Here is a 14,461-nt window from a genome sequence, read left to right as displayed (position 1 = left end):
AGCAGCATGAAAACTTGAGGTGAGAAATCCAGCATAATGGGTCTTTTGCCTCCAGTTAAATATGCTCAGTATTTGACATACTATCAGAATGTTGTTGAGAGTTAATCCGTAAGGCCCTGTAATTGAGGAGCAAGTGAAAACTTCAGGATTAAATAAAGAACCAACTACTGCAAACTGTTTTACTTCACAGCTAGATTCTAGTTGGCTTTTTCTTCTCTTTCCTGTAGCGTCAAAGGAAAATACAAAAGGATCGCTTAGTGGCAGAGTTCACAGCATCACTGACAAACTTCCAAAAGGTTCAGAGGCAAGCTGCTGAGCGAGAGAAAGAGTTTGTTGCTCGAGTAAGAGCCAGTTCCAGAGTGTCTGTGAGTATTTTAAAAGACATTCTAGAAACGACCCTTACTTCCTAAGGGTCCTATCAAAGTCTATAGTAGCATAATTTTTTAAGTCGTAAAGATCTGTGAATATCTTGGAAATCAGCACTTGAATATTCATTTTACGCTTTTCTGTTCCATTTTAGAGAAGATGATAATTATATATTACTGTGATTTTTTTTCTGTGTCATTGTACAGAAGCTTACAGATTATATAAAAATACAGAGACGTATTTTGTCAAAAAAGATTAGGGATCACACCGTGAGTAGTATTCTCACATTGTCTTGGTACGGAGGCTTTCTGTTTGTGTACACGCTAGTATAGAAAGCGCTTTCCTCCTGGATTACACCAAGATGATGGAGATGGATGGCGCAACTCTGTTGTGTGAATATTGAAAATGAACGTGAGCCTGGAGAAAATAAATGAAAGGAAGCTTTACAATAGAATTTTGAATTAATTTAATTTTAAATTCCCTTACAAACTATCACAAGTTTTCTTATTCATTAACATATTGATTCCAAGACTACATTAAGCTTTAACTAAATAATACTTATTTGACCCTTGAGAATGTTTAGTGTTTGTCTACTTAGAATATAAAATTACTTATAATTATGTTATTACTTGAAGCAGTTGACCTGAAAAATTAGAACAAGAACTTCTTTCTCTCTCTACACACACAACATATACACACACACACACACACAGAGACATGTACATAAATCGTTTAGATTATTAGGGAAAATATGAGTGTTGTTTATTTTTTCTCATTTTTGCTTTCTTTGCCACTTCTCATTCCATCCTGTTACTAAATTATTCAGGGCGGTTTTCCTGAGGACAGCTCAAAAGAAAGGAATCTTGTATCCTGGGAAAGGTAAGACATACAAAACATTTTACAGATCAGAAGGTAATTTTTCAAAGTTTATACATTAAGGCCCCTGGAACAGAATTAAAGCTTTCAATATAAGTTGTTTATATGTTGAAAACAGAGTAAATTTGAAAAAAATTTTAATTATAAAGTATTTATCATAAAATATATAAAATTTTCCAAATAAATGTTTATGGACTTAATTAATAATATAGACTTTCCCTTATATGAGGTTTAAATCAGCTAAGAAGAAATACCCAGTTGACAAATACAGCTTCCAGTAATTAATAACTCTAAACTCCTGTTAGATATAATGATATAAGTGAAATGAAAAATGAATAAAATTTTATTCATGTATCTGTTATATTCTTAGAATTTTTTAAGTGAGTGGTTCTGTGACTTTGAAGAGTAAAACGTCCTATTTAATGAATGTATCTTAAATAGGAAATGAATCTCATTGTTTTGAATACCAATCTTTGTTTTTTTCCACGTTCATTTTTTTCTGTTAGCCAAACGCAACCTCAAGTGCAGGTGCAGGATGAAGAAATTACAGAGGATGACCTCCGCCTTATTCATGAGAGAGAATCTTCTATCAGGCAACTTGAAGTAAGGCTTACATTGTAGACTTGGGCTGCTGCTCTGTTCTTAGTGAGTTTGTTCTCAAAATGCTTAGGTAATGCTGGGAGAGGGCACGAGAAAGAAATTTTTTTTTTTTCTTTTTGAGACAGTCTCGCTCTGTTGCCCAGGCTGGAGTGCAATGGTGTGATCTCGGCTCACTGCAATCTCCATCTCCCAGATTCAAGCGATTCTCATGCCTCAGCTTCCTGAGTAGCTGGGATTACAGGCATGTGCCACCCCACCCGGCTAATTTTTTGTACTTTTAGCAGAGACAGGGTTTCACCAGGTTTGGCCAGGCTGGTCTCAAACTCCTGGTCTCAAGTAATCTGCCTGCCTTGACCTCCTAAAGTACTAGGATTAGAGGTGTGAGCCACCATGTCTGGCCCAGAGAAAGAAAATTAATGTATCAGTTTGGTAGCATTTGTAATGTATAAATTAGAATAATTCCTTTTTTAAAAAAATAATATTGTCCTTACTGTTTGTACTAGGATGAGGGAACATACTCCCTCCTACTGCAGCTTTTTAAAAATTATTATTATTCTATTAAGCCATCTATGGACTACCTTAGTATTGAGAAAATACCAGTGTAGAGATAAATGTCTGTCTGAGAGTCTGGATGTCTTCCCAGGATACATGATACACATCATACGTGCATAAGTAAGACCTTTTATAAAGCCTTCAAAGAATTTTATTTCTCTTTACTGTTTATGACATCAAAGAGATCTAAAAGATTTATTAAGTCATAGCTCTTATGGAACCTACTTAGTTCCTAGAAAGAAGGCTAATAATAGCTAATAGTGGCTACAATTTATTGAAGACCTTCCATGTGCCAGGCACTGTGGGATGAATTCTTTATGTTAATTATCTCATTTAGTCCTTATAAAAACTTTATGAAATAGTTAATTGTGTCATTGAAGAAAAGTAAATTTATATTTTCTTTATTCACTAAATTTATAACTTTTTTATTCAGTAGTGACATTTCACTAATCCGTTGCATGCTCAAATTATTAATGTGAGACTTTAAATTTACATCTAGTGTTTTCTTATTTTAAATTGTCAAATTGATATGTAAATTTTTACTAGAAATACGTGCCAAGAATATTTCATACCCTTGTAAGTAGATACTGCTTGTGGTAATAAAACTATCAGATTGTATAAAATGAACTCAGCAATCCATGGCTCTTCTCTATTATAGATCCTTTATTTCTATCCTGCCTCACTCACTTGGTATTTTTAATGCCACAGACTTATTTTAGCGAGCTGGTGGCTATTGTTCAAATTCCTCTTAATTATTGTCAGATATTTTCCTGATGTTTCCAAAGTTTATGTATTATATTTATGTATTATAGATGCATGCTCACCCATGTGTGAGTAGTGGTTTGGGTTTTTAAAATTTTTCCTCTTTTGTGGAATGGGGACTGAATTTCTGATTATAATAATATATGCCTTCTTCTCTTAGGCTGATATTATGGATATTAATGAAATATTTAAAGATTTGGGAATGATGATTCATGAACAAGGAGATGTAATAGGTAAGACCTGCTGACTTAGATTTTGGAGGTGAGAGCAAGCTACATGCAGTTTACCTGCTGTAACTTTCTCACACAAGAGTAACCACTTTCCATCCCTTTTTTGGTTTCCCTGGAACCAAAAGCATGTCTATAAAACACAGTAAGCATCACCCTTGGCATTATCTAAAACAGATCTCATTTTTGACTCCTGCTGGTTGAAATAACCAGCTTGATTTATTTCAGAAGCCCAAATTTAATCAGGGCCTACTGCTGCCAAGACCATAGAAGGCACCATGAAACATTATTCCAGCTTATTTCCAGGGCCTCCGATTTTAGTCTTACTCCAATTTAATTGTCATCATGCTAAGCACTTTTGGGAAAACTTGTGGTATACGTAACTGTGCATGACATCTTGTCTTTTAGGTATTAGGGAATAGGTAACCATTTGCCTAGTCATTCATTTTAATAGCTTTTTGGTAGATGAATTTAGTAGTATTACATAGAATTTAGGAATTCTTTTTAGAAGTGATTTTTTTTAAGTTGCTAAGAATCCCTTAAATATTGAATGTAATAGCATTTCAATTAGGGGGTAGTTGTTAGCATTCATCAGGATCCTGACCGTCTTGAAATCTGGAGCTATCTATTGGTATGTCTAAAGATGCTTTTAGTTTATTTTCTGAATTTGGTCCAACTGAAATATTTGCATCTTTACTTCAGTGTAACTATTTTTTATCTATTCTTACCCTCCTCTGTATCCCCATTAGATCACAGGGTAAAATTTCAAAAACTAATTTATTCATCATCCAAAATACGTTGAGTGGCTACTATGTCCAGACACAAATCTAGGCACTGGGGACTCAGCTGAAATTAGATAACAGATAAAATACCCTATCTCAATTGGTCTTATAATGGGAGGAAAGATAATTTTTTAAAAAGGTGAGAAAAGTAAATAGTGATAAGTGATGAAGAAAATAAGGCCAGGGTAGAGGGATGGGACTGCTGGGGTGGAAATTGTTGCTGCTTGACACAGGGTAGTCAGGTATGACCTTACTGATAGGTGACATTTTAGTGAAGCCTTGGTATATGTAAGGGAGTAAGTAAGAGAAACTGTTCCAGGCAGAGAGAACAGCAAGTACAAAGGCCTTGAGGCAGAAGTGTAGCTGACATTTTTAATGAGCAAGAAGGAGATGGAGATCATGTCCAAGGGCAGGGGATGACGTCATTTAGGACCCTGCTCCGATGTAAAGACTTCAGGTTTTACAAATAAATGAGAAGCCAAGGAGGATTTGAGCAGAGGAGTGCTATAACCCTGCTTAGGTTTCAGAAGATTCACTTGGCTGATGGAAAAAGACCAAAAGCAAGGAGATCACCTAAAAAGCTATTGCAGTCATCCAGATGCACAATCTTGTTGGCTTGGATCAGGATGGAACTAGAGGGATGGTGAGAACTTAATGGATTTCAGATATATTTTAAGTGGAGAGCCAAAAAGATTTACTGACTGCCTGGGTATGAGTGTGAAAGAAAGAGTTAATTTGAGGGTGATGCTAAGGTTTTAGCTTAGCCCACTATGATGGTGGAGTTACTGTTTTCTGAGATGGGGAAATCTGTAAATGGAACAGGCTTAGATGGGTATAAATCAGTCATTTTTGAATATGTTAAGTTTGAGGTGCCCCTTTACACCCAGTGAAGGTTTTCTAGACATTATTAAAGTAAATATGGAGTTCAGGGGAGAAGTCTGGGCAGGGAATCTAAATTTAGGAGTGATCTGTGTACACATAGTATTTAACACCACAAGATTGGGTGAGATAATCCAGGAATTAAGTCTGGATAGAGAATAGAAGAGATCTGAGAACTTAGCCCTGGATCCTCTAAATGTTTAGAACAGTGTCTTCAAACTACATGTATTCATTTATGTATTGTTTATGTTTGCTTTTGCACAGTGAAGGCATAGTTGAATACTTGTAACAGAGATCATACAACCCACAAAGCTTATTCATTCTCTGGCTCTTTGTAGACAAAGCTTCTTAACCTCTGATTTAGAGCCCAGACAATTGAAGGAGAACAAATAAAAAAGACTAAAGAATAGCCAGTGATGTGGAGGAAATCCAAATGAATGTATCATCCTAGAAGGGAAGGGAAAAAAAGTGCTTCAAGAACAATGGCTGGTCAGCTGTTTCAAATGCTGCTGTGTCAGGTCAAGTAAAATGAGGATTAAGATTTGACTACTGGATTTAACAATGTGTAGGGATAGGTGACCTCAGTAAGAGCTGCGTTGGTGAAATAGTGTAGGTGAAAGCATGATAAAAGTAGGCCCAAGAGAGAATGGGAGGAGAACAGTGGTGGATACCAAGTATAGATGACTCTTTCGAGGAGTAAAGAGGGAAAGTGAAACAGAGAATGCAGGCATAGCTGCAAAAATGGATGTGGAGTAAACGAGAGGTTTTTGGTTTGCTTGTTTGTAAGGTAGGATTGATGGAGGTGATCTACCAGGGAAGAAATATTGAGTAAGAGAGGGAGGGAGTTTGCTGGACTGAGGTTTTTGAGTTAAATGATGGGAAATGTGATAAAATGCACAAGTGGAAAAGTTGGCTCTTGCTCGGGGTATGATAGTTCTTCTTGGCGACAAGAAAGTTGTCAGGGCACACAGATATTGCATGTAGATCGGGTCATGAAAACATGTGGAAATGTCTTCTGATGGTTCCTGTTGCCTCAGAGAACTAGAAATGAAGGTCATGGGCTGAGAATGATAATGCTGGAGGAGGCTTGAGAAGCTTGAGGAGAGAAGAGAAAGTATGACATAGTCTTTCAGGAATCAGGGAAATGAAGTAGACCTGCTGGGCTGTCATGACTTTAAAGTGAAACATGGTTAATCCCTTTTACATCCATTATCAGCTGCATGAGTACTGGTTGGGGTTTTGTCATATGAGTAAAGTGGAGGGGCAAGGAGCTGGGGATGAGTGTAAGCTGAGGCTAAGTGATTGTCCAAGGACTCTAAGGCTAGGGTAAGGAGGGAAGTGAGGACATGCCATATGTGAGGGACAGTGAAAAAGTGGTAGGATCAATGAAAGTTGAAAATCGTTGGAGCCAGGGAATTAGAAGGAGTGAGCTCTAGAGATAGAAGGTGGTAATCAGAGAGTGAGACCCTTCAAATTGAGATTATGGAACAACTGCAGTTATTGGAATGTCAGGGTTTGGGATGTGACCATGGAAATGGGTGGATGAGGAAAGGTGTTCATCTTTGGAAAAAGTATGGTCAGTGAACTGAGAGGCCGGGGTGTTAGAAGGGTCAGCAGTTGGATCTTGAAGTCACCAGTATGTATAAGAGAAGTATTTGAGAGAGCATCAGTGAGTCAGAGGCTAAAATATTCAAGGAATGAGAAGAAAAGGCCATGCAATTTATAGATGTCTGCAACAAGGAGGGTTGGCTGAGTTTGATAGCATGAGATTTAAAGCTGAGAGTTGGTAGGGAGGAAGAGACGAGGGTCTCATGCTTCAAAATGACACCCGTTCCGCCTCCAGGCCCCTGGAAGGTGGGAAGAAAAACTGCCACCATTTGAGAAGCCTGCATGGGCCCTTGGTGAGGGCTAGATTTTAGCACAGAAGTATGTTGATGACCACAGAGTAAATGGTTTTCAGCACTCTGTATTTACCCTAAATAAATATTGTCACATGCTTGCTACTGAGTCGGCCATTATAGAACACAAACTAGGTAGAGCGTCGGTATTATGCTCCAATAACTTAAAGTACACTCCATTTACAAAGACATAGAGGGAAAAGAAATTGAGAAACATTAATGACTAACATAATGAGTGAGGGATCAAGTTGTAGCATTTGGGTTTTTCTGTTTGTTTCCCTCTGAGGAGATAATATTCTTTGAAAGGTCAAGGTGCCAGTTTTTATCAGCAGTAGAAAGAAGAGAGTTGATCTCTTGTGCATTGGTCTTGACATGGAACAACCTGTGAAGTTTGACACTGAGACATCCCTTGTGCTGACACTGATTTGATAATGTCAGGGTGACAATACTTTTCAGGGGTTGCCAGGTAGAGCCAGAGTTGCTCTGTACTGAAAATGATCAAGGTTCTCTTCTACAAATGCTTGTGTATTGTTTGGATCACCTGAAAAATAGTATAGGTGTATACTATAATTCTTACAGCCATCTTAAAAAAAATTCAACTTTATGATATATTACGATTAACCTTTGAATAATGAGCATATTTAGTCTTACCTTGAATGAAATCTAGTGATTTGTTACTACAGCATCAATACATGTTTAACACATTGGTGTGTGTGTATTTTATTTTACAGATAGCATAGAAGCCAATGTGGAAAATGCAGAGGTGCACGTTCAGCAAGCAAATCAGCAGCTGTCAAGGGCAGCAGATTATCAGGTAATTTAACTGTGATCGATTTTCTTATAACTTAGCCTTTTCATGTGTGTGTGTGTGTTTGTGTTGGGGAAGCAGGGAAAGATTAGGTTTAAAGTGGCTGAAGATGTTAAAAATTAAAATCCCATGGAAGAGAAGTCTGTTTAAATAATACCAGTCAGTTTAGAACTGGTTTTAGCCTTTGTTCTTCTCAGGGTTGAACCAGAATTGTTGGCCCACGGGGAGAGAAAGTTTAGTGTTTGGGCCGCAGAGACAATTCTAGGCTTTTCTGATGGCCGGGGATCTCAGATGTCGTTGTGACATTTCTACTCAGAAACCTTTTTGTAATAGGCCTCTCCTTCCATTTCTTGCTGCTCCCTTTTACTTTTTCTTTCTGTCATTGACACTCTGGACTAAAGAACAGAAAACCAAACACCGCATGTTCTCACTCATAGGTGGGAACTGAACAATGAGATCACTTGGACTCGGGAAGGGGAACGTCACACTCCGGGGCCTATCATGGGGAGGGGGGAGGGATTGCATTGGGGAGTTATACCTGATATAAATGACGAATTGATGAGTGCTGACGAGTTGATGGGTGCAGCACACCAACATGGCACAAGTATACATATGTAACAAACCTGCACGTTATGCACATGTACCCTAGAACTTAAAGTATAATAAAAAAAAAAAAAACAAAAACAGAAACAAATTTTTCCTTGTCCTAGAGAGATTGCTTCAGGTCTTGTGGAAATCGTATTAGCTTGGAGTGTCACTGTTCATTATATATTCTGTCCACATGCAGCAGACCCTTCACCAGGAATGAATTTATTTCTTGAGTCGGGTTAATATGGGGAGCCCACATGCATGTGTCAAATATAAATTATGTGTCAAGTACTATACAAATATTAGAACTATCAACTATTAATACATCATACAATATGCAGACCTTTGATGTTCAGTATGGATAAGGCCAGGCTCTTTGGAAACCCCTAAATACCATGTAGCATTTGATTTCCTTTTTAAAACTCCATTCCGTTGTTGCTGTCATTCATAATTATCGTTTTTTTTTTTTTTGCCTTATTAACTTTTTTTTTTGACACAGAGTCTGGCTCTGATGCCCAGACTGGAGTGCAGTGGTGTCATCTCGCCTCACTGCCACCGCTGCCATCTGGGCTGAAGACATCCTCCTGCCTCAGCCTCCCGAATAGCGTGTACCGCCACGCCTGGCTAATTTTTGTATTTTTTGTAGAGATAGAGTTTTGCTGTGTTGCCCAGGCTGGTCTGGAACTCCTGGGCTCAAGCGATCCACCCATCTCAGTCTCCCAAAGTGCTGACTTTACAGATGGGAGCCACCATGCCCAGCCGCTATTAACTTCTTATAAACTATCTAAGATATTGTCACCTTCTCAGACATTTTCAGTTGCTTTTTGCTTTTCTCACTAACCTTAGAAATTGCCTTTCATTTCACAGTCCATCTGTTACTGGACAAATTACTGCATATTCAGTGATAAGTAAATAATAATGAAGCTGTATGGAGTTTGCTGAGTTACAACCAATGGTATTCACCGACAGTCACTCCCGTTTATTATCTTTGTGCATATCAGATACGCAGCTCAGTGGAATTAGTATCACTATATCACTGTGTCATGGACTTTAGGTATCCCTCATGAATAATTGAAAACACACACACACACACACACACACACACACACACACACACACACAGATCTGCAAATGCCAGAAGTCTTATGGAGCTGTTAGCATATAACTGCCGAAACTTAACAGGATCCATCAGTGACTAGGTTCACGTGGTATTTTATTTTGCTTTTGGATTTGGGGGGAATGTGGATATATTGCCAAGTTTTACTCTTTCTCTTCCTTGTGGAAGGCCAAGCCTACAGGAAAAAGCGCATGTCCCAAGCTACACCCCAGGACTGGAAGCTGCCCCCAGGCTTAATTCCCCCAGTTCCCAAAGCGGGGACAAGATGGCTAAGCAGCACAAGTGCTGAGAAAAGAGGCAGCTTTCCAATAGTTCTGTTTGGAAGCCTTGATACGAAGGTGATACATCCGCTTATTACCACATTGCCCCAGAGTCTCATTACCCCACACTAGGGAAGTACCCCAGGCATCAAGTACACCATTGTGGGATACCCGTGATGACTCACAGATACATTACACATGTGTTTGTGGTAACCAAGTGGAGTCTGGGAACAATATTTATGCATGATATTGAAATTTTAGAGAAATTGTGTTTGATATATGAGGAGTATTCACTGGAAAAATTAGATGAATATGTGAAATATTCAAACTGTGGTGTTCAGGGTAATTTCAGGCTCAGAAATGTATCTTTTTATAAATATTTTGGTACTTCTACTTGACACAAAGTAAATTTACAAATTTTTCTACTTTGTAAGAAAAAGGATTCCTGCATGTTGATGTGAGATACAAACGCCATTAAAGAAATACAGAAATCTACGACTGGACCAGGAATGAAGAATGAAACAAAATTCTTAACCATTCGGTTTTCAGTGACAGCATTATGATTGTATTTGCTCTGTGGTTTTTACTTGTTTGTTGAGATTTTGAATGTAGTTTCCCATTAATATTAAAGAATGAGAATGATTTTGGAAATTCATTCCAAAATCCTTGTATTTTGGAAACAAGAAATATGTGTGAGGGGCCGGGCATGGTGTCTCAGGCTTGTAATCCCAGCACTGTGGGAGGCTGAGGTGGGCGGATCATGAGGTCAGGAGATTGAGACCATCCTGGCCAACATGGTGAAACTCTGTCTCTACTAAAAATAAAAAAAAAAATTGTCTGGGTGTGGTGGCAGGCCCCTGTAATCCCAGCTACTCAGCAGGCTGAGGCAGGATAATCAATTGAACCTGGGAGGTGGAGATTCCAGTGAGCCGAGATTGTGCCACTGCACTCCAGCCTGGGTGACAGGGTAAGACTCCGTCTCAAAAAACAAAGAAAAAGAAAGAAAGAAATACACGTGAAGAAAAGTTGCCAATTTATACTTACTGATATCTTCAGATAATTCATTTTTAAGAAAAACTGTAATAAAAGGTAAAGAATGTTGAAGCTCTTAAGCTGTTCTGTTTTCATACATAGGTAACCTCAGTCTCTTGTTTAAGTCAGTAACTTATTCATGGTGTCTTCTTTCTTAAGCTCAGCCACACCCTTAGAAAAATTACCAATGAAAGTTGAAAAATTGCTCCCTTAATTGTAGCATTAGTTCAATAATTTTTTTGAAAGAATATTGCCATATATATTAAAGAGATTTTTGAGAAACAAAAAACGCAGTCAAAAATTTGAGGGCATTATACTACTACTGATTTTACTCTAGAAATGAACCAAATTATTTTTAGTTGCTGTGGAGATACTCCACTAAATCTGTAAACATGTTTTTTTGTTTTTGCATCTGCAGCGCAAATCCAGAAAAACCCTGTGCATCATCATTCTTATCCTTGTCATTGGAGCTGTGATCATTGGTCTCATCATATGGGGACTGAACCGCTGAAGTTATGAGGGAGCACGCTGTTGCACTACATTGTCTAAATTATGTAGGAAGGTTCCTGTAATCATGTTTTTTTTTTAAATTATTATTTTAAAGCTATTGTATAAACGATGGTTCCCATACTTTGTTATTTTTATTGGGAGGTTGGGGTGGTTCCTTTGGATTAAATCTGATATTTTCTAATACTGAAAGATTTTCTAAATATCACTGCTGACATAACTGCCATGGTCTTCAATTTAATAGTTGTTAAGTTTTTGCCCACATTGCATATGCCTTTCATTTGTAATTTATTTAGCCTGCTTGACTTAGTTTTGGGAATTTGTAAATTTAAAGGTGTGTGTATTCTGTCTGCATCTCCCTGTCACTGTGACACACCTAGATTTGTGTTACTTCAATTAAAATTCTCAAATTTAATTTTGATTTGCTTCAGCAGGGAAAATATTCTGAATAATATAAAATAATTAAGGTCTATTCATGGGGTATATTTTTCTGGTTCACAACAGCACAAAGTGTCTTTCATTTTTCTGTTGATTTTCTTTTAAGATCCTTTTTACTCTGAAGTCGGTGAATACTTTTCTAGTTTATTTGATACTCCTTCTGTGTATATATTAAGCTTTTGCTGTAGATTGCCTAGTAAAATTACTAAGGACAGGTTGTTTTTACATATGACCTATTTGAGTCTGATGTTTACTGGGGAAAGTGTAGTTACTATAAATGTTTAACATCATTTGGAAGAAGAATATGAAAAACCAATACCAATTCCTATCGTGTTTGAATTCTAAAGATCCCAGTTTGTTATTCCACTAAACTAGTTATCTTAACCATATCATCTGGTTTTGTGGGCCATTATTTACCTTCCCTTATGTCTTATAGAATAATGGCTACTATTTTTAGGTCCAAATTACTTTTGGAAAGTAACTTTCCCACAATTAACTGTTTTTGCACGCCCGACACTTAAAATTTAGTGTTTACCTTTTGTGCCATCCTTCATTAGAAAAGCAATTGGATGTTTGCCAGTTATCTCACTTCCCTTTTGAAATCAATGTTGTTTTAATGCACTAATCTGAATTCTGTAAAGAGGGTTATCTTAGTTTATGCTTTGTATTTTATAATGTTCTTGTATAGCAGTTCAGTACTGAAGGCAGTGCTTAACTTAGCAAGCTCTGAGACTTCAAATGGGAACAAATAGTAAGTAGCTAAGTAAACCATATCTTTGCAACCAAAATAAAGATGAGTTAAAAGGTATCTAGTTAGGCCTATTTCATGAGAATTATGCTCTGGTGGGACCACAGGTCACCTGATACTTAGTGCCGCGCTGCCTGAAACCTCAGCATGGAGACGTCACCACATGCACTGTGGCCGTTCACCATCTTTCTGGAGCACCAGTTCACTCCAGGTTTTTATTTTAGGGTGTCACCGATTTTACCTACTTTGTCAGACTGATAGAAGTTTCTTTGCATGTCAGAAAAACTCCATTTTTTTCCACAAAAGGGATTACACAAAACTCTTTTGTGAGTAAGTGGTTGGAACTCAGAGACTCCTGTTGCCAGAATCAGACCGCCCTAGAACAGAATGGACAATGCAGGGAGGAGAATTCACACAAACAGCGCCTGTTCTGAGGCCCGGCCAGCCCACCAGGCCTGCTCGAATGTGGTCTTCAAGTGCACAGAGGCACATGAGGTTTCTGGTGATAAACCAGCATCTTACTGCTGTTTTAAAGTCCCGGCCCCATGACTTTCACCATCAGTTTAGTTTTTTCGCTGTACTTGATAAAATGTTTATTTTCATACAGGTCGAGTACATTTACTTCTATTCATTTCACAGTGAGTACCCAGTAACAACAAAAGCACTTAAAGTTGGGGGGCATGATTTTAGTACCTTTATTTGAAGTGTAATCATTTTAAATTATTATTATTTTAACTGGGGCAGTGATCAGTGGTTTAAACAGGAACTTTAGTGGTTTCAATTCTTTTAAGAAACATTAATTTTGAGGGAAAAACTTCCCACAGAATATTTGGAACGTAAAAGTAGTATTAATTAGAAAAAAATTAAATAAGAAACATAGTATGGTAGCCAAATTAAAAAAAAAATTTGAATTTTTCTGTAGGTCAGTTTTAGAATTGCCGTGAAAAGTGAAGGTTGCCCTGTGAAGAATAAGATTAGAGTTGTTGTCATAACTGACGGCATGGTGAGTCCATTTGAGTCAGACTGAAGAATTTCCTCCTCAAGTGACTATACATTTGTTTTTGTGTGCTCAAAAGAAATTCTCAAACACAGATTGATATTAACCAGCCAGGTACATTGAATGACAATGTGGCATTAAGTATTTGGCTGTTGTATTCGTCGTTAAATACTATGGTCTTGCAATATGATTGATGGTAAAAGAGTGATGTCATATTGATATAGAGTAGCTTGTTTTTTTAGTAGACGTGGGACCATCTCTTTTACAAGTACAGCTCAGTCTAGGACAGCCGTGGATGCAGTGTCTGGAGTTGGACCCTCTGAGCACGCTGGCTGCCACAGTAGCATCTGCATCGGTGACCAAGGACACTGCACTTTGAAGAGGTCACCACTGGGTCGTTTAGTGTCTCCACCGCTTTTGTTAAAAATCGTAAAATTTTGTACACAAAAAAGTTGTGTTTTTGAATATCAATTTTTTAGACACACCTACAATGATAAATAAGTGCCTTTAAAGGCCCCTCTTTCCTTGAAATACATCTGTGGTTTAGCAAGGAAAGTACAAAACAGTTTATGTAGTTGGTATAATCTTTGTGTCTTCATGTAGAAAAATGAATGTCATAATAAAATATAAAACTTATGTAAAGAAAATAAAGTCATTGTCTACCTTAATAGCTAAGGTTCACAAGGTAACTTATTCAACATTTATTTTTTTTGAAAGTCAAAATTGAATTTATTTCTTTCACATGGCTGGTTTGCTGCAATTTTCAGAAATGGGGTTAAGTAAATTGAGGGATTTGAGTTGATGACATTGTCAGGTTCATTTAAATATGATAAAATTCGTTTGGTAAATAACATCTTGTCTTTCCTGGAAAAAAAAAGTTGTGTATTTTTCATGATTCAGTTAAAACAAAAATAAACCTGTGGAAATCCCAGGCCTTTTTAGTCCTCCATAAATTCGAACAGTTTGACTCCTCAGCAAAGAAATCAAAATTTTAAGCCAATGGGAGCCTGAAAGTGTTACAATA

The 14,461-nt window shown here is 37.4% G+C and overlaps 1 protein-coding gene across 2 annotated transcripts in view; it reads left to right on the top strand.

The window, feature by feature from the left end:
• STX7 (syntaxin 7) overlaps window positions 1-14,105 on the top strand; it is a 54,861-nt gene extending 40,756 nt beyond the window's left edge. For both annotated transcript variants that reach the window (XM_017879591.1, XM_017879592.1), the window contains 6 exons: window positions 228-365; window positions 1,193-1,245; window positions 1,749-1,845; window positions 3,317-3,389; window positions 7,674-7,756; window positions 11,166-14,105. In XM_017879591.1, coding sequence (XP_017735080.1) covers window positions 228-365; window positions 1,193-1,245; window positions 1,749-1,845; window positions 3,317-3,389; window positions 7,674-7,756; window positions 11,166-11,258 — 537 coding nt within the window. In that variant the 3' untranslated portion in view covers window positions 11,259-14,105. The remainder of the gene's footprint in view (window positions 1-227; window positions 366-1,192; window positions 1,246-1,748; window positions 1,846-3,316; window positions 3,390-7,673; window positions 7,757-11,165) is intronic.
• The last annotated feature ends 356 nt before the right edge of the window (window positions 14,106-14,461 follow it).

The sequence above is a fragment of the Rhinopithecus bieti genome, unplaced genomic scaffold, assembly GCF_001698545.2.
Source record: "Rhinopithecus bieti isolate Rb0 unplaced genomic scaffold, ASM169854v2 scaffold_10612, whole genome shotgun sequence".
Classification (NCBI taxonomy): domain Eukaryota; kingdom Metazoa; phylum Chordata; class Mammalia; order Primates; family Cercopithecidae; genus Rhinopithecus; species Rhinopithecus bieti.
This window is presented reverse-complemented; position numbering and strand designations above follow the sequence as displayed.